General features: G+C 37.3%; 2 protein-coding genes across 13 annotated transcripts in view; one reads left to right on the top strand and one right to left on the bottom strand.

Annotated features, from left to right (window-relative positions):
* The first annotated feature begins 552 nt into the window (after positions 1-552).
* LOC119068546 lies at positions 553-6,307 on the top strand. Its single transcript, XM_037172174.1, has 15 exons — positions 553-695; positions 2,005-2,226; positions 2,297-2,442; positions 2,498-2,557; positions 2,621-2,773; positions 2,840-2,904; positions 2,987-3,287; positions 3,394-3,522; positions 3,900-4,029; positions 4,667-4,789; positions 4,855-4,944; positions 5,028-5,151; positions 5,443-5,521; positions 5,585-5,724; positions 5,788-6,307. Exons 2-15 carry the CDS (start codon positions 2,020-2,022, stop codon positions 5,991-5,993), a joined length of 1,953 nt encoding a protein of 650 aa, XP_037028069.1. The 5' UTR covers positions 553-695; positions 2,005-2,019; the 3' UTR covers positions 5,994-6,307.
* A 1,414-nt stretch (positions 6,308-7,721) lies between these two features.
* LOC119068541 (tyrosine-protein phosphatase 10D-like) overlaps positions 7,722-18,525 on the bottom strand; it is a 52,021-nt gene continuing 41,217 nt past the window's right edge. For 6 of the 12 annotated variants that reach the window (XR_005086172.1, XR_005086170.1, XR_005086177.1 and 3 more), the window contains 12 exons: positions 16,983-18,080; positions 16,394-16,825; positions 15,990-16,328; positions 15,153-15,925; positions 14,788-15,094; positions 13,794-13,808; positions 13,439-13,676; positions 12,797-13,387; positions 12,612-12,724; positions 12,269-12,397; positions 9,984-10,499; positions 7,722-8,279 (listed from right to left, as the gene is read on the bottom strand). Coding sequence is in view for 3 of the 12 variants with exons in the window: in XM_037172159.1 (XP_037028054.1) it covers positions 8,248-8,279; positions 12,269-12,397; positions 12,612-12,724; positions 12,797-13,387; positions 13,439-13,676; positions 13,794-13,808; positions 14,788-15,094; positions 15,153-15,925; positions 15,990-16,328; positions 16,394-16,825; positions 16,983-18,080 (4,067 nt within the window). In the remaining 9 variants the exon portion in view is untranslated. The remainder of the gene's footprint in view (positions 8,280-9,983; positions 10,500-12,268; positions 12,398-12,611; positions 12,725-12,796; positions 13,388-13,438; positions 13,677-13,793; positions 13,809-14,787; positions 15,095-15,152; positions 15,926-15,989; positions 16,329-16,393; positions 16,826-16,982; positions 18,081-18,525) is intronic. The other 6 variants (XR_005086176.1, XR_005086178.1, XM_037172160.1 and 3 more) reach the window with 4 other exon arrangements.

Genomic DNA, 18,525 nt, shown 5'->3' with positions numbered 1-18,525 from the left:
AAACGAAAAAAAGTAATTATTTAACTTTATTTAGTATTCGCTATACACTTTAACCATCATAACCACATCATAAATAACGATAATTAATTAAAAGTGTTCCAATAAAAGTATAGTGTTTATTGGATAGTTGAACCGACATGGTTTCACCTCATGGGACAATTGTCGCTAAAGCAAACAGCCACACACTTTTCCTATAGTATATTTATGTCCTCTGCATCCTACATATACTCAGAATATAATAAAATTATTGGACTTGGCCCCCATAAAAGTATAAACCGATGAGAAAAATTATCGCAAAAATGCACGGGAAAATGAGTTAGTAATTTTCAGTGTGAAAGGGATAAAGTGTGTTATGATGAACCTGCTGATTGTTATATGGACGGTTGCTCAATAAGGATTAATTTCAAAACCGTAATATTCATAGGGTGGCAATTAAACAGTCATAATTATACCTTTTCGTCCTATTGCGCAAGTATCGAATGTTTTATGTGGATATGGGATTAATCATCATCATTTCTGTTTCTCGTTTACATTGCATTTAATGTAATTGAACAGGAATGTCCGGATATCTTAATATCATTTAGTTAAGAATGAACTGTTATCGGATTCGGTTGATTTGGTTCTAAGTGCGACAGTGATTAAGTTCTGAGTCAGGGCTACAGAGTAACAGGATATAATAAAGGAATACTGTGGTCGTAAGTTTGGTGGAAAGATGTGGATACGTGAAACGGTTTTTTGTCAGGGATTACTCTGTGCAATTTTTTCCCCTTAAAACATAAACTTAAAAAAAATTGTGAAATCTAAAAGCTTTTCATTGTTCCTATTGTTCTTTTAAATTTTAACGGCCTAGCAGAAGATTCTTTTATTGACAATAAGAATTTTCTTTTGGTGGACTTTCAAAAGTTGTTTTTCTTTCAAAATGTTTGTAGTCGTACAAGTATAAGAGTCGTTCACTAATTATCAGAGACGAATCCTTTTCTTAAATTCGATAGCATTTTAAAAAGCGACTTTTGTTAAGTTTTATTCCGAAGGCATAGATTGCAGGCATACTAACCCAAAGAAAATACTTTCCCCGAGATACGGATAAAACTTTCCATGCCGAGGGTTAGGAAAGTGATTTACACTCATTCGCGCGGCTAAAGTAGATATTTTCGCCCTAAGGCATCAAAAGTTGTGTACATAACTCCGGATAACAATTAAAAGGCGTTGTGAATTTTACCCTCGGCTTCGCCTCAAATCAACCAAATTTGTGTAAATTGTATTTAAATGTTGAGTGGAAATTATAAGTAACTTGTCCTTACACCTCTCAGAAGTTTTATGTCGACATATAATAATTTTGTGTACATTTTTAATGCAACAGTTTGAAGCTTTTGTAATGTGTCAACGCAATTCAAGCAAAAGTGATCGTAGTCGACAGCTGCCAAATATAGTACTATTTGTATGAAATGGTTTTTTACTGTGTTTTACAGTTGTGTCACAAGCTGTTTCAGTTTCAGTACCCTATTTAGAGTACCACTCATGCTTGAAGTGAGTTGAATGTGCGCAAATGGTGTTACCAAATGGTGGCAGTGTACGAAACAAACATCCGTTGGTTAAAATGACGTGTGACGCTGCAGTCGCTTAAAAAAGAGATATTAAGATATTGGTGCTGCAAATATCTTGGGTACCGTGAGGTTTTCACTACCTATTGTTAGGACAATATCGAAGGTAGGCAAATATAATTCATACAAATTTACCTTCGATATGTAGGGGAGACCTTTGGAGTTGTTATATGAACTTATATAACTTATATGGTAGCCAAGATATATGCTGCACCAATAACGATCTCGTTTCCACTACTTTTATTATTTTTTTGTGAAACGACTGCAGCGAAACCGCACACATCATTGGGACCAACCGATGCGAGTTTCGTATTCAGGTCAGCGAGACTTATCACACTATGCATGTAGTGGCATGTAGTGTACAAAAACTGTAAACTAGTAATGCAATATCTTGTATATTAAGGCCACTTAACCCAAAATGATGGTAAACAGCGACCAAAAGAAATCTCGTATGTCAACATTAAACATCAAAAATAGTTACTCAGCTGAAGCATCTTCTTTACGGTCCGTTAGTTCCGATGATGCGTCAGGTGTGGTTCGTGACCAATGTTGTAACGACAATAATTCCACAACAACATCGAAAGGAACCATACCACAAAACGGCAGTAGAATTCAATTATTTCAAGTATGATTGCACTGCACTTAGCAGTATGAATCTTTCGTTAACATCCATAACTTTTTTTTTATCTGACCAGATGATTATTCTACCGTTTATTCCAATACTCGCGTTAATCATTCAGACCTCGTTCATGCTAAATGATATTTTGATATATCGAATGGAGTGTACAGAAATTGAGACACAAGTGTCTGTAGCTACTGACTTAGGAAAACTTGTAACGAGGTAACTGTAGAGACAGTAGTAATAAATCGTGTTCTTACGAGTATATTTTCAATAGATTGCAGCTCGAACGTTCGGAAGTTGCTTTTTTCATATTTACCAATGGCAGTACGTTAAGGTAGAGTAATAAAAGAACTCGAAATGTTCTTGCACTAACGCCGAACTTAATTACATATCTCAGATCAAATTTGCCACAAAGATTCGGCGTAACAGATCAAGCCATAAATAAGTTGTCCGCCTTGCAGGATTCAAGTATTCCGATCAAGGCAGTGGAAAATGGAATGGAAATTTTTCTTAATCGGTCAGAGTTTCATTCTCGCTTGAAAGATTTTCGGTAAATTTGCGTTACATCAGAAGGTTATAGCATTCAGACCATCAACTTTCATTGTTTAATTTACAGGCAGAAAATAAGTTCGGAAGAGAGCAGCATAACGGAAGTTATGGATTGGTATACTGCCATAAATGGTCTGTTCCTCTTATTTATTTTGCGAACGAATGCATATATTTCATAGTCAACTCAATTTACACATTTTTTTTAATGTTACAGGTGGTTTATTGGACCACTTGTCGAAGCAGATCAAAGAGACGGACAATAGTGGTGTGTGGAGACATTTAGTGGGCTTTAAGAATTTATTAAGGAGCATTGAGTGCTATGGTATTGCGTCTGTTCATGGAATTAACTATTTCGGTAGAGGCGTTCTGGGATATGAAAATTATGTGGCTTACATTAGAAACGACATTTTGGGTCGCGATCTACTGAATGGATCGTTGTACTATGTACCAGCACTGAAAATTTTATACAAAAATTTGACAAGAGTTATGCCCGATTATGGTCATTTAAGAAATTGGTACGGTCACAAAAGGAGCGTCTTTGCCGTCGGATGCTTCTTTTGTTTGTTATTTTTTTAGCCAAAATAGTTAAGAATTGAATTCAGTCAAAAAGTTTAATTTCAGGAGTAACATCATCCTAAAGAACACTCGCATTAATTCTTCAATTGAAAATGCCGTCAACTATTTTGATGTTATGTCAACGTATTTGGATGAACTGCGTAAAATTCAAAGAGAATTAAGGCATCAGATAAGGTAAGACTGAGATACAAATGAGGGTAAAACAATAGTGACCCGGATCGAACACCGATATTGAATCGGTCCTACGAACTAGTTTCAAAAAAAATCTTATAACTGGTATTACCAGCAGGCCCAGACTGGTCATACTGGGCTGTTTGTTTTTTTACATGCAAACTCGAAGCTCGGGCTGGACAAAATCAATTTTATCGGCGCTTTCGGCACCGGCCGTTAGGTAGCCAGTCTGGCCCTAATTAACAGTCTGATAATGAGCGTAAATGTGATTGTTCATTACCCATAAGCGGTTTATACTCTCCCTTATTTATTCAAAATATGCAGTGAAAGTACAGTATATGATGACGAAAGAGTAAGTAGAAATATTTACTGTTTTCCAGAAATGACGTAACAGCCAAAATTCGACGAGCTAGTAACAGCGAAGCGGTTGGAATATCTATTTTGGTTGTAGTCTTGCTCGTCTCACCAGTAATCATATTTTTAGTCAGAAACGCAGCGAATACCATTCAGGTTATTATAAACGAATAATGCTCGGAACAGGACCTCCCAGGGCCTATTTTAGGGAATTTAATTTCCAAAAATTTCCAAAATTTCACAAAAATTCTTAAAATTTCTAAATTTTGTTTTCTGTTAGATCTCATTCCAAAGTAATCAGTTAAGCTCAAAGACATGAAAAACAACTAAAAAGGCAGTACAAGCAACATTTACGATGCAATCTGTTGTGTTTTTAGATAAAATGACGAAAAGTGATGGAAAAATGTAAGAATTTTTGGAAATTTAATTTCCTTAAAATAGGCCCTGTACCTCACCTGGATCTAACTTGAGAAAATCTGATTTGAATCAGGTTGGATTCAGGTTGAACCCGAAATTTTTATTTCCGGTCTGGTAACTTCAGGTCTGGTTCAGGTTATTTTGAAATTTTTGGTTGACCTGACCCGAACCTGAAATAAGAAAACCTGATTCGAATCAGATCAGGTTCAACTTGAAATTTTATTTTTGGGTTCATGTTTTAAGACCAGCTTTAGGGCAACCTGAACTAAATCAGGCTGATCTGAACCTGTTCGAAACCTTATTATCGAAACACTTTGATAAACTCACACAAACACTCAGTAATTCGTCTTAATTTTCGGAATGGATTACCGTAAAGATGTACGCCGACAACTTGTCAATCAAAGCGAAAGAATTGAAACGAGAAAAGAAGAAAAGCGACACATTATTATTCCAAATGTTACCGTTGAGTGTTGCAACACAACTTAAGCAAACACGAAAGGTGAGTGGAAATGGGATATTGTTTGCATAAATGGCACATTGTAATTCGAATGTCATTCAATTTAGGTGCCAGCCGAGTATTATGATGACGTCACAATTTACTTTAGCGACATCGTTGGCTTCACTGAAATAGCAGCAGAGTGTACTCCATTAGAGGTTTTATGTTTTGTTTGCAACGCATTTGTTTGTTGGATATGTTGGTGTTCATTAACTTTGCGAGTTTTTTCTGTATTCGGCAGGTCGTCACATTTCTCAATTCCATTTACAAAGTGTTTGACTCTCGGATCGAATGTTACGATGTGTATAAAGTGGAGACCATTGGGGACAGCTATATGGTCGCCTCGGGACTTCCAATAAAGAATGGTAAATGAAATGTTTATTTGGGTTATCTGTTTCTGCTCGTTTCAGTTAACTTTATGTTATGGTCTGAGATATAGTAGTTTCGATACCAAACTACAGAGTCTTTTCAGGCCAAGTTCATGCGTGTAATTACCATATCTCTGGATTTTCTTTAATTTTTCTTATTAAAAATTCCCGAAAATTATCAACATCACTAGATCTCAGTTAAATAACAAAGACGAAACGGGGGCAGACACCTAATATAATATTTCCTCAACCAGTCCAGAACTTGACTTTCATTTCACATTTATTTAGGGAAAAAACACATTTCCGAGATTGCAACAATGGCACTGGATTTACTCGACGCTACTAATCTGTTTAAGATACCACGCAGGTACACCGAATCCGATTTTTCGTCACTGTCTGTAATTTTCTGATTATTACTTTTGTTACAAAGACCAAGTGAAACTTTGCAAATACGCTCGGGTATACATTGTGGTAGTTGTGTAGCCGGAATTGTCGGAACCAAAATGCCACGGTATTGCCTATTCGGAGATACCGTTAATACGGCTTCCAGAATGGAAACTACTGGCGAAGGTTTCAGATGTTTTGTTATCCTAAATAGAATATTGCGATATTGTCTTTCCCAATCTCCAACAGCTCTCCGCATTCACATAACAAGCGAAATGAATGATGCATTGGCAGCCATTGGTGGATTTAAAACCGAACACCGAGGCTTGATTGACGTTAAGGGCAAGGGCTTGATGAACACATTCTGGCTGACTTGTCGAGATGGTGCACCATTGCCGGTACACGAAGAGATTGCTTGGTTTGCTGATATTCAACCTGTCTTTTTTAGATATTGAAAAGAATTTGAAAATTTTATTATTTTCTTGGAGAGCCTTGCTTAATAAATGTGCTTTACGTAAATTGAGAATTTTATGGTTGAATAATTGGCCGCTGCTGCTGGTATCGAGTGACGAACTTGGAGCAACACAACACAAACTTTACACGAAATGAGGACGTGAGGATTGCATATCATCGTGTGCTGACAATAAAATCAAGCAGGAAAATCAAGCACCTAAATATCCACTCTTCCGATCACAAATATCTCCTGAACAGATTAATATCCAATTACTCAACAGTTTGATGGTTGCTACTTATATCCAAATAAATGTTTCCAAATCCAAAAACAGAAAACTTTCATTTTTGCCCAAAACCTGACTGCATTAGAAACGGGAGTGATATTTTTCATCGCCAGCATTTGAAGCGAATGGAAGCCAATAGTGGCAAATGGTACGTTAAGAGAAGAAAATGTTTTTTACTTTACTAGTGAGGTAATGTGGCTATTCCCTCACTAGTGAAAACCTTTGCCCTCGCTCGTAAAGTAAAACGTTATACTTTACACGTGAAATAATTTGATATCTCGTATCACGATGAGTAAAAGTACCTCGGGCTGAAGCCCTCGGATATTCTTATTAATTTTAAAGTTCCAAAATATCAATGATACACTGTCTAATTCCAGTATTTAGAGTAGCACCCATGCTTGATGTACGTTGATTAGTCAGATATCTTTTTAATCAAAAGTTTGGACCACAAGAAGTAACAGACTGGATTAATAAACCATGGGGATATATCTTTGAAAGTTTAACCTTAGCTTCTGCGGCACCGAATTAATTTCATTTGTACCGTTCAATCAATACTTTGCCGCAACAGCTGCATCTGTTTTGTTGGAGATAATTTGTCTCGTAACAATTTTAAATAAAAATTCGATTTTATTTGACTTTTTTCATTTTTTATTCGTTTACATTCTTACAAAAAAAAAAATCGCTATGTCCATGCTTCCGGTTGTCATCACAACGTTTTTTTTTATTATTTTTAATATTTACAAATATAGAAAATGACACGAAATAATCAACTTTCGTTGAACATTTTTTGTACGTTTACCTAGGTTGTGTGTGGTTGTGAGAGTGTGTGTGTTTTTTTCATTATATGACAAACAATACGAGAGAAAATAACATCTCACGGACGAAAAATCGACTAAGATTTCAGGTCTGAGCTGAATCTGATCTCAGCGTGAATTTTCAATTTAAGTTCGATCTGAAATGGTTTGTCGTGAACCTGAAAATTTTTGGGAACGAAATTGAAAATTCAGATTTAGATCAGATTCGGGTCGAACTATTTCAAGTTGATATAGGTTGAAGACGAAATTGAAAATTCAGGGCAAGACGAGGTTTCGGGTTAACCTGAACTTAAACAGGTCAACCCGAACCCGTTCCGAACCATACTAAGCATAGAGACGAAACAGTCCTGACTTTCCGTCCAAAGCTGCGGAAGTTCGTTAAGAATTTTATCTTCGTCAACTGTGTGACGCCAAAACCCGCCAAAGTGATTGCACTTTGATGAAACATTTTAGGCAAGACCTTAGTGAAACTAATTTGGAAATGAAACAACTCAAAAGTCGCAAAAACACGATAACAGTCGACTCACAGTCTCAAATTTCATCCATCTATTAGTTTCAGTGAAACTATAGTCGAGACGATGTTTTTAAGGGCCATTTGAGACTAGATTTTTAATCGGGACTTTGAAAAATGTTCAGTTTTCATTACTACTGTCCAATGAAATTACTAAGCTTATGTAGAGAACTGACCCTATTCGATTGTATTTGTGTTCCGTCAAACGTTATTTTCTCGCCTCCAAATTGTATGTCAACGTAAGAATTATATATTTTTTGTAAAAAGAAATAATAAAAATAAAACAACAAAAAAAGTAATAAAAAAAAACAAATAAAATAATTTCAACTTCTCATGAGAATTCTAACAAAATTACAAATTTTCTTTTTTATATATAATTAATACAATAAAGTAGGTAATGTGGTAATGTGTGTGGTTCTTCCTCGCTCACTCTCTATTATCTCATCGCTTTTTTTCCTTTCATTCCCTTTTCGTAAGGCTAATAATACTAGAAAAATAATAATAATAAAGTTCTGCATTGTAACAAAAACCTACTAATTTCTCTCTCTCTCCATTTTTCTTTTTTTTTTCTTTATTAAAATGTGTGTTTTATATTGTCCATAATTAAAGGTTAACAAATTTTAATTTAAATTAATTTAAAAGTAGATCACATTCCGGATTCTGCGATTCCCTCGTCATCTGGAAATGAGAAATTGAAAATATTTCTGTTAAAATTTTAAGTCACGCACTTTGGACAACCGCTTTGTATATTTAGTAATTAATTTGGTTAAAGTCAGGACAAAACGAAATTTGACAACATTATTGCATCAAACGTACGCATAACAAAATGTTCACCCAATTCAAACATATTGGGATAATGAAAGGAAACATTTTAATCTGATGATTGAACGTCCAGACCGAATATGCTCAACAATTAGTCATTTTGATGTAGCAGACATCTCTAATTTAATGAAGAAAAAAAAATCTAATCGCACATGCTGACCAAATGAGATATGGAAAATCAACAACAAAAATATTAACGAGCTTTTCGATTGATGTAATGAGCAATTATTAGTTTCAACACATAATAGGGTGTCAGGCACTAATGATCATCGTTGTCATGTTAAGTTCATTCACTCACTAATCGTAGGAACACTTCATTCACTCAACCTACGATCAAATGACGACGCTTAATGCTGGCACGCGCTTGACATTCGATTTTCCACATAATGTCTGATGCCATGCAATCTAATTTGTACTGTCTCGCTGATATGGTGATTTTATCATCCTCCGAATATTGCAAATGCTAGGAGCAGTACTTTGGATAGTTTCAGTACTCGAATTAGTTTAGTCAGCTGAGAGCCAAACATCGATTACCAGTTCTGTAAACAATGATTTTGCCGGTAAGCCGTGTGAAAGCTCCAACACTCAACTTTCACTTGATATGAACCGACTCAATCAACTTTGTTTGGTTTACAAACCATTTTAACAGAGCGCCAAGAGATGCATAATCTAGCGTCAGAGGCATAGAACTTAGGGACATATTTCTGGCCGAGACATTTTTTAAATCTGTTTTTTTTTGCCATTAAGCCATGAAGGCTTTTTTATATAAATGTCCAAAAATGTAGATTATGGATTCATGGTAAAAAAAAAAGATTTTGGCTTCAAATATATCACTAGATCACGACAGAGTAAAGTTAACCAGGCAGTAGCGCTGATTTGACTGGGGACCTGAATAATCTAGTAGCCCTACATTTTTTGCGAATAACTTTTTTTCAATTTATGTCAGTGTTCATTTGAGTTCATTTTCATCGAGTGTATTAGGTCCCTTATTTGACATTTTGAAAATGAACCGCTACTGCCTGGTTTATTTTACTCTGCCGTGCACTAGATTCTATGGGTCCTTTTCTAAGAATTTCTGAAATTTTCTACAATTAACTTTGGATCATTTTAGGTCAAGGTGAAAAATTAAAATTTAGTAAGTCCAACAGGTTTTCTACCACAAATAAAATGAACTCAGAAGAACTTTCGTCCTAAAATTGCCTAACCTGCAGGTGCTTTTCATTTTTGTCTCGTGCACTCGACAGACACTTCGTATAAGTAAAATCGGATAACAATAAATGTGTGCGCTGATATTCTTATGCGTGAAAATGTGCCCCAAATATTACATTACAATTCTTATAATACACAATGAGTAACGAAGGAAGCCTCACACTTTCAGTTATTTGTTAGTCCAGCAATCGCTTGCGTTGTGCAAATCCGAAAGTGCGATATTTTGTTTGTTATTCGACTATAACTAAAGTTAATTACATTCAACAGATAACGAGCACAACAATTTAGTACGGAGATAATAAAAGCATGCCAAAAAACAGATATAGAAAATGTAAAAAAATAAATACCAACCAACAAAGTGATTAAGAATAATCCCGTCACCACCGTTACACTTCAAAAATTCTTCTTTCTCATCACCATCCCCATCACCATTCGCATAATATTCGTCGTGGTGTTCAATAATATTTTCATCTTTGTGATTTTCCACCTCATTGTAACCATTTTCTTCCACAATGTTGTCATTCAAATGGTAAACACAATCAAAGTCATGATGAATACCATTCACTTGGACAATGCTATCTTCGCATTCATTATTTTCATCATCGTCATCGTCATCATCATCATCGCCGTCGTCATCATTGTAACTATTAATTTCATCGTTGCATTCGGTGCCATCAACATTCAGTTCTACATCACCGTTGTGATCATCACAAATTGTTGATTTGCTTAGCGTCTTCGAAACGATAATAATTATGTTGTTATTATCGTTTTCGTTTGGTTCGTGTCATCTTTCCTCTTTCCATTGGTTCGGTGTATCTTCGATGGTTGTGGATTCAATTGGAAGATGCCCATTGGCTTTGCCGACAACTAATGTTGCGGTGGTTAGTTTTTGGTTTTGGTTAGAAATATTTTGCGAATTTTTTTTATAAATAATTTTTTGATTGTTAGACAAAAAGTAAATGGGAGAAAATGAGTTTGGTTCGTGTAAAAGCACCCAAGAAAATTTTAGGGAAAAAAAACGTAAAGTTGGAAATTGTTAAATAAAAATTTGGACGTCTCTCACGTTTAACTGACACTTTCGTTGATCTGAATCAAATCATTAAATTTCAACACTTGAATCATTGGGAAAGCAGCGAAGGAAAAACATAAAGGTGCCAGTACGCAATGGAAGCAAAAGAAAACATATTTTGTGCGTTTGTCGTGAACAATTAATAAATGGTCAACCTAGGTTGTTATCATCACTCTTCCTTATCTGCACATGTAAGTATTTTTTACACGTGTTACGATTATATAAAATCGCCTTTTACATATGGGCCAAATGGGCGAATGCCCGTGGCGCCCGAAGTGGAGCAGAGGAAAATGGCGCCCGAGGTCCTTAAAAAAAATTTAGCTTTACTACATTGGCGACCATTTTTCCAATTGCCCGATGGCGCCCAAAAGCTAAAAGCGGCACTGCGCGTATTCATTGTATGCCATCTGAATAAAAGCCATATGTTTAACACACTGAAGACAATTGCGACTCGCTAAAATTCGGCTCCCTCGATTGCTGTTAAGGAGTTACCTCAAAAAAAAATTCTAAAGCTCTAGAATTTTATCTTTTAGAATTTTTTTTGAGATGTTTCCTGACTCCTTAACAAAAATTCAGGGAGCTGAAATCTGACTAGCCGCAATTCTCGGCACTGTGTTAATTGTCCCCGAATGTTAAGACAGAAATTTTGATGTGTACTCTAGCTGATAGCTTTGAGACTAAAGGCTCGGAGTCAGGTCAGGTTGTTTTCACCTGAACCTAACTTGGCCTGAACCTGATAACTTTATTTTTTTCATGACCTGAATTAACATGAAATCTGATTCGACCGGACCCGGCTGAGTCTTAATCTTTTCCATTTAAATTTCTAATTAAAATTTAACTCAGGTCAAGACATGTTAGACATGTTTTGTCAGACCAATCAGGTCAGGATCAGCTAATTTTATTGAGTAACCTGAACATGACCTATATCTTTTCAGATCAAAGTCTATCTGTTCCGAGTCTAAAACCGACAAATAACGAAGGAATATTGTTCATTGTACAAGCACACAACTTGTTGAACAGATCGACACATTTTCTGTTGCTGTGTTTCCCTTGAGTTTGGAACTTCGAACTTTAGAAAATATAGAAACGGCTAAGCAATTGGCTCTGTGTGCAGCTTCACTAATACCACTAAAGTAAAGCTAATGAAGTCCTAGTTGTTTTACCAATAATACGACTCATCATACAAAAATATGCGAAAAATTTAATGATTTTATAACGACGATTGTGACGTCGTTTGAATTTGTTTACGTATGTTCCTAGGATAACGCACAGTCGATATATTGACAAGCAATCCAGAGCTTTATAATCGAATAAAGCAAAATAAATGAAGAATCGAGGAAAATTGGAATGTACATGTCCCCGAAGTTCGTGTCTGAGTGGTTCATCATTGGAAATGTCAGTTAAGTGAGAAAATGCCGTAGTGAATAGTAGGAAGAAAAAATAGAATTGAAAAAGAAAACATTGCTTTTGGAAAACAATTTTTTGGATGATTAAAAGCAAACGAAACAACCAACTAATAAAAAAGGAAATCTGTTTTATGTTGATGTCTGAGCCAATCCGGTCTTACCTTCGTATCCTTGATTGTCATGAATCTCTCTGGGCGGACTAAATATGTTTTCTTTGCCTTCTAAAACTGCCAATAGACATTGATATATACAAATATACTGCTGTTCTGTTTGAACCATCCATACTCGTTCTATAGGAATGGAAAAAAAAAAAAATTGAAATTAATTTCCCTTCAACAACACTGAGATGTACACAGAGACTCATTTTGCTAAATTTTCCCACATTTTCTTTTAATTAAGAAAATTGGGGAAAATTCGAGAAAATGTCGAAAAATATAGAAAAAAAATGGGAAAATTTTTCACAAAAATAGTCCTGGAACTACACCACACGAAAATCGAATATACCTTTTCTCATCGCCCAAACTATGCCAAATATGTCGACATAATTGTCAACTTGAATTTGTTGTAGTATCCTATCTAATGTGATAAATGTACCCGAACGACCAACTCCTGCAGAACTATTCGCACGAAAAAAAAGAAGAGACAAATTAACCTTGACGGCAAATTTTACACACAACCTTTCTACTTACCAATGCACACAAATTGGCCTTTGGTCGGGGCCAATTCGTTCACGGAATGCACGCACAAAACGAACTAATGTTTGCGGTGGATTTGGCACACCAAAATCTGGCCATGTCGTAAAATGGAAATGTCTAATTATTCGCTGTTCACTGCCGCGACATATGGAAAATTCGGTGATTTCCCAGTCAACCAGCTCCGAATAGGTGAGTAATTGCACTTTAATATCACCGTAGTACACCGGATTGTTATCGGTCGGCCAGTACTGGTCGCATTTCTCGCGGCCTTTCTCAAAACAACGCGTCAACATTACAATGGCACGAGAATTCGACTCCCAACACATGCGCCAAAAATCGTCTCTGGTCGAATGTAGTGGACCCTGCGTGACGATAAATTCGCGCGGCGAATTATGACCCGGCACATAATTGGCATTTATGTAATCGGATCCTTCATCATCGTCAACCGGTTGCAATTTGAATCGGGAATGATCGTACGGTAGGATATTGGTGAAACGATTTTTCGGGCGATTACATGGTAGATCAGCAAATGTGCACGGTTGATCTCGACCAACATGTTTCAATTCTTCAAATTCTTCACTAAATCTGCAATATGATAAGAGATAAGAGCGTTTCGGAATAACAAGAAAAATGTACCTAAAATCGGAATCGGCAGACATTTTGCGATAGTGGTCAGCGAAGTTCTTAATTAATATTGGACGATTCGTTTCCACAACACTGTCTGCCAAAGACATATTGTCATTAGCCCTCGCTTCTTTCGTTGCCTTACGACCACCGTTCCGTCGTCTCCGGACAAATATGATTGTGACAAGTAGTAATAGAATTAGAGCAAGTGGCACTGTTATAGCTACGATTATGGACGTATTGTCTTGGTCTGTAAAGTGAAAAAAAAAATGTTTTCGCGTTTAGAGCAAAAAATATTTGCATTTTGTTGGTTTACACATCACGCAACACACTTCAACAATTACGAAAGGCCGAGAAAATTACTCACCCATTGATAAAAGACCTTCAATGTTTAGACATAAATTGAAAGAAAAAAGTCATTTTTAGTAAATAATGATCGAACGTGTTTGTGTGTCACCACTGTAACACTCTTCAATCGCTAAATATAATTGATCATAGAGACAACTAACTGCCCGAAAAACTGGGGTACAATTATTTACTCAATATCGCTGTCTCGGGGCGAATAATAGTGAACCTCAATTTATCCATCTACAGTACGCAATAACGCGATTCTCATTTCGAAAAAAAGTGCAATAAAGAAGACATGGACGCACGACTCACTAATTGCGAAATGGATGGTAAATGACACATGTGTCACCATCGGATTGATAATAAACGAAAACCGCTTTCCAATGATAGATTAGCGATAAAATCGGTCCGCGTTAGTCATCTAATTTAATCCAAATTTCAGTGAATTCATTAAAAAAAAGTTCTCAACCTTTTAGAACACTAAGTCCTGTCGGTCACTAGAAAGTTATTCAACTTTGTACCGTCAATTCTGGTGTGCAACGAGACGCAACTACAACCGGTAAAGGAATTCAATTGTTAGCCTCATCTCTACATACACACAATTCGGTTCGATTCAAACGTTTCGATGATAAGATAAAGCGGAATCCGTTGAGAATTTAATAAAGTTTCGTTATCTGTGATAGAATCGCAAAGCCGAAATTCTCAATTAGCACAAAATGATTAAACATCTCGTAATAAATAACGACAATTGATCTGGTATATACGCCAATATATAAGGGACCATTCATAAAGTGCTCCGGCTACAAATGACGAATGTTAGACCCCTCCTCCACCGTGACACGAAAAGTAAAAGCTTTTTTTTGAAAATGTATCGAGCGAACGCTTTTTTCTCAACCCCCTCCCTCAATTTGAAGCGTAATTTGCGAATGATCCCTAAATTAACGGGAATTACGGCTGATCTCGGGTCTCACATAAATAACACTCGAAACAATCGCAACAACTGAAACACTCACCAGTTTGTATCGGAAAACTGTAGTCGGTGTCGGTAAATTTGTCCAATGCCGTAAATGCTCGAACCTTGACGCGATAAACTGTTCCGGATTTCAGAGGACCGTTGCAATAGCCGCTGCGATGAGCATCACATTCATCAGCCCCAATAGTAAAATCTTCGACAGAGTTGTTCCGGAACGGATAATACGGCTCGATAGCCTGATATGGTGGCCAGACACTGTATTTTTGCACATCACGCCAACTGGGCATTTCCAAGCCGGACGCATTTTTCGTATCATCTTCGGCCACAATAATTGTGTACATGTTAACCTAACAAAAGACGTTAATCAGACGACTGTACACGCTATGCATATGGATGAAGTCAAACCTGTCCATTGCTGTCGGAGAAATAGTTCTTTCGGAATCGGATTTGAATCGAAGACGAACTTCGGTACACTTCGGTCGGTACTATCGGCGATGCTGGCTTTGGTGGCGGACGGATTGGCATCTTTTGCTTCCACGACGTCTCGGGACCATAACCGACTGCTGTTTTTGCTTGGATGCGGAAGGAGTACGCACGGCCAGGTAGTAAACCGGTAATTGTTCCCTGATACTCGAGTGATTTAAAGTCTTTGTTTTGTGTGTGCGCTGAACCTTCCAGGCCGTAAGTTATCGAAAATTGTCGTATAACTCCGTTTTGCTCGTGCGCCGGCAATGTCCAACGGAATGTTATTTGACTCGGTTGGATGTCGATGGGCTCGAAGTCGAGCACCGTACCAGGCACGGACTCTTTAGTGGTGAAGCTCGCCGATATCGGTATACTACTGCGCAACACACTCGATTCGATGCCAGATCGAACGACCACTGTAAAAGTATAGTTGCGATGGGGTTTCAGATCAGTCACAGTGATCGTATTTTTGTCGGTGTAATTTAAAGTTAGGTCGGAATCGGATTCAGTCTTTAGATATTGTATTTCGAAGGAATTGAATTCTCCCTTCGGTTGGTCCCAGTTTAGTGTGATTTCAGTGTCGGTTATCCGTGTTGCGTTTAGTTCACTAATGGGTTCGGGATACATCCGATCCTGCCGCAAAATCGGCAAACTCTGCACATCCATGGACACCGTCCAAATGGTTATGTTGTACAAACGGCCAGGAACGAGTCCTACAACGAAAAGAAAATAATTTTTAGTAAATGATGTTGCTTCCAGATGATGCCTAGAACTCACCAGTGAATGTGACTTTCCGATGCTCATCGTTAGCATCTTTCTCCTGGTCAGGAATGTCGGGATCGCCTAACGAAAATCGATAACGATCGAATTTGGAAGATTGTTGTGGTGTTGGTGTATACGTTAAAGTGACAATGTCCCGTTGATGTTTGTTAGTGACAACTAACACCTCCGACTGGATCAGAGGCAAAGTTCTAGCTGCTAGATGAGTTTTATCGCTGATGAGATTATACGAAACGGTGTGAATGTGAAATTTGTACTCCCATCCCGGGAATAAGTCTCCAATCAGCACTCGAACGATGGGTTCCTTTTTACCACTCGTCGATGAATCGATCGGAGCTGCGGATTAAAATTTGTTTTTGGTTTTGGACTTTCAGACGGTATGGTTGAGTCGAAATACTTACAAACATTGGCTTCGGTTACATTTTTCGTATAAATTTCCTTAGTTCTATCCGTAGGCCACCATTGCAGCACATACATTTCAATGCGACCCTCGGGTCTAGGCCATTCCAATGTTATATTCGTTGAATCAGCAAGCGGAAGAATATTGGATACCGGATTGGGACGAACCGTTTGGTTGACCTGTTGTGGATTGGGGCTCTCAACGCCGAAACTAACGGTGTTCACTTGAATCGTATATTTTTCGCCGGGTGTCATGTCGGTCACATCGGCTTCATTGTCTCGTACCGATGGCAATCGAACCCATTGTTTCTCACTCTCCGTACGATATCTGATCGCATATTCAGAGAACTGGCTATGTTTCGGTGGATTCCAATGGACCAACACCGAATTACTGGTGACTTTCTGTATGGTCATATTACGCGGCGGATTCGGATCTGTTGTACACATTTTAGTTTTGTTAATAAGTGATTTGTCGATGGTGTCGACAGAGTAAAATTAGGCTCAATGAGAAAAATTCTAACTACCTAAAAAGCCTGTCACTTCAAACGACACTAAATTAATCTAAAAATACAAAACAATTAAATTACTTACACACAGCTTGAAAATAGGCATGCGGTTCACTTCTTAAACCATGGCTAACAGCGAACACCTTTACTTCATATCCTGCGCCCGGACTTAAATTGGAAATCACCAGGCGCGACTCATTCGTCCAAATCGTATGGACCTCTCCAGTATCATTGGTTGCGTACATGACCTCATACTTTTCTTGTCTCGAATTGACGTCACTCTTCCAACTGATGTTCAGTCCTTCTTTCATCGACTTCAAGTCCTCAATTATTGGCGACGATGGCCGCGTAACCACATTGATTGTCGCTTCCTCCGATTCCATATTTTTTGATATGGCCTGAACGGTAAGTGAATAATTTCGGCCCGGTAACAACGACTCCAGAACGTTACTGGTTTTGTTCGTATTCATTGTGCTTGAATCTCCATTGAATGTTTCCACCTCATGGTAGCTGATTTTATACTCATCCTGCGTACTATTCTTATCTGGATCCCATGTCAGCGTAACATATCCCGATTTATTGTCAGTAAATGCTCGCAAATTGATAACTTTCAACGGTCTTAAAATTACGTCACCAGTTGCCGGCCAAGATGTCACCTTTCCCGATACTGTTTTCACAATGACTTGATATGTTTTGCCGGGCTCTAGACTTTCTTTGAATTCAAGCGATGCGCTGTTTTCAGTTCCTCGTGGTAAGAACTGTTGCCGCCGTGATGTGGACAGAGATACCTGATATTTATCAAATTCGGAAATTCCTTTCGGTGCTTCCCACATCACTTTGAAGCCATTCGATGATATGGAATCAAGATCGAATGTAACGTTCATCGGCTTCAACGGAACGGTACGATACTGAGCTGTTGTCGGGAGTGATATCTCATCCTCGGACATTGTCTGTACGGAAATGTTGTACGCTCGACCAGGTACAAGTCCCTTAAAGGCTGCTTGCGCTGGACCGGGTGGTTCTCCTTCTTTTTCCACATACAACACACTTTCTAGTGCATCGGGCGGTTCAATTGATACTTTGTAATGTGTGTATATGCCGGCAGGATATGGCGGTTGCCATAATACCAATAAGGTTGTTTCGTTTCGAAACCAAACAATGAATTTGCCAGGCGTATTCGGTTCTAAATTAAAATAGCAAATGAAAATTGAAATAAAACAAAGAAAAAAAAGAAAATCTAGAAGAAAGCAAATAAAACATTGTGATCAAACAGGAAAAATTCTACAAAAAACGAACAGATCGATGGGAAATACTATACTAGTTAACGTTAGATGTAAGTATAAAAAAGTGAAAAAAAATCTACATTTTTAATAGGGTAAACGTTATGAGTGCCAAACATGCATCGATTTTAATTAAATTCAACACTTCAGACAGTCAAATCATTTGAAATTGTGACAAACAAGGTCTCATTAAAAACGAGCTTAAATGCAATCGACCTTTTACAGTATGGTAAAGTGGTGCTAGATAAGAAAATTGATTTAAATGGAGATATGAATGGCATGCAATGCTGTTCATATTGTTTCGTTCCACGAATTTTTATTTTTTTAATTTAATTGTTCGGCTATGCT

This window comes from Bradysia coprophila (assembly GCF_014529535.1).
Source record: "Bradysia coprophila strain Holo2 chromosome X unlocalized genomic scaffold, BU_Bcop_v1 contig_20, whole genome shotgun sequence".
Lineage (NCBI taxonomy): Eukaryota > Metazoa > Arthropoda > Insecta > Diptera > Sciaridae > Bradysia > Bradysia coprophila.
This window is presented reverse-complemented; position numbering and strand designations above follow the sequence as displayed.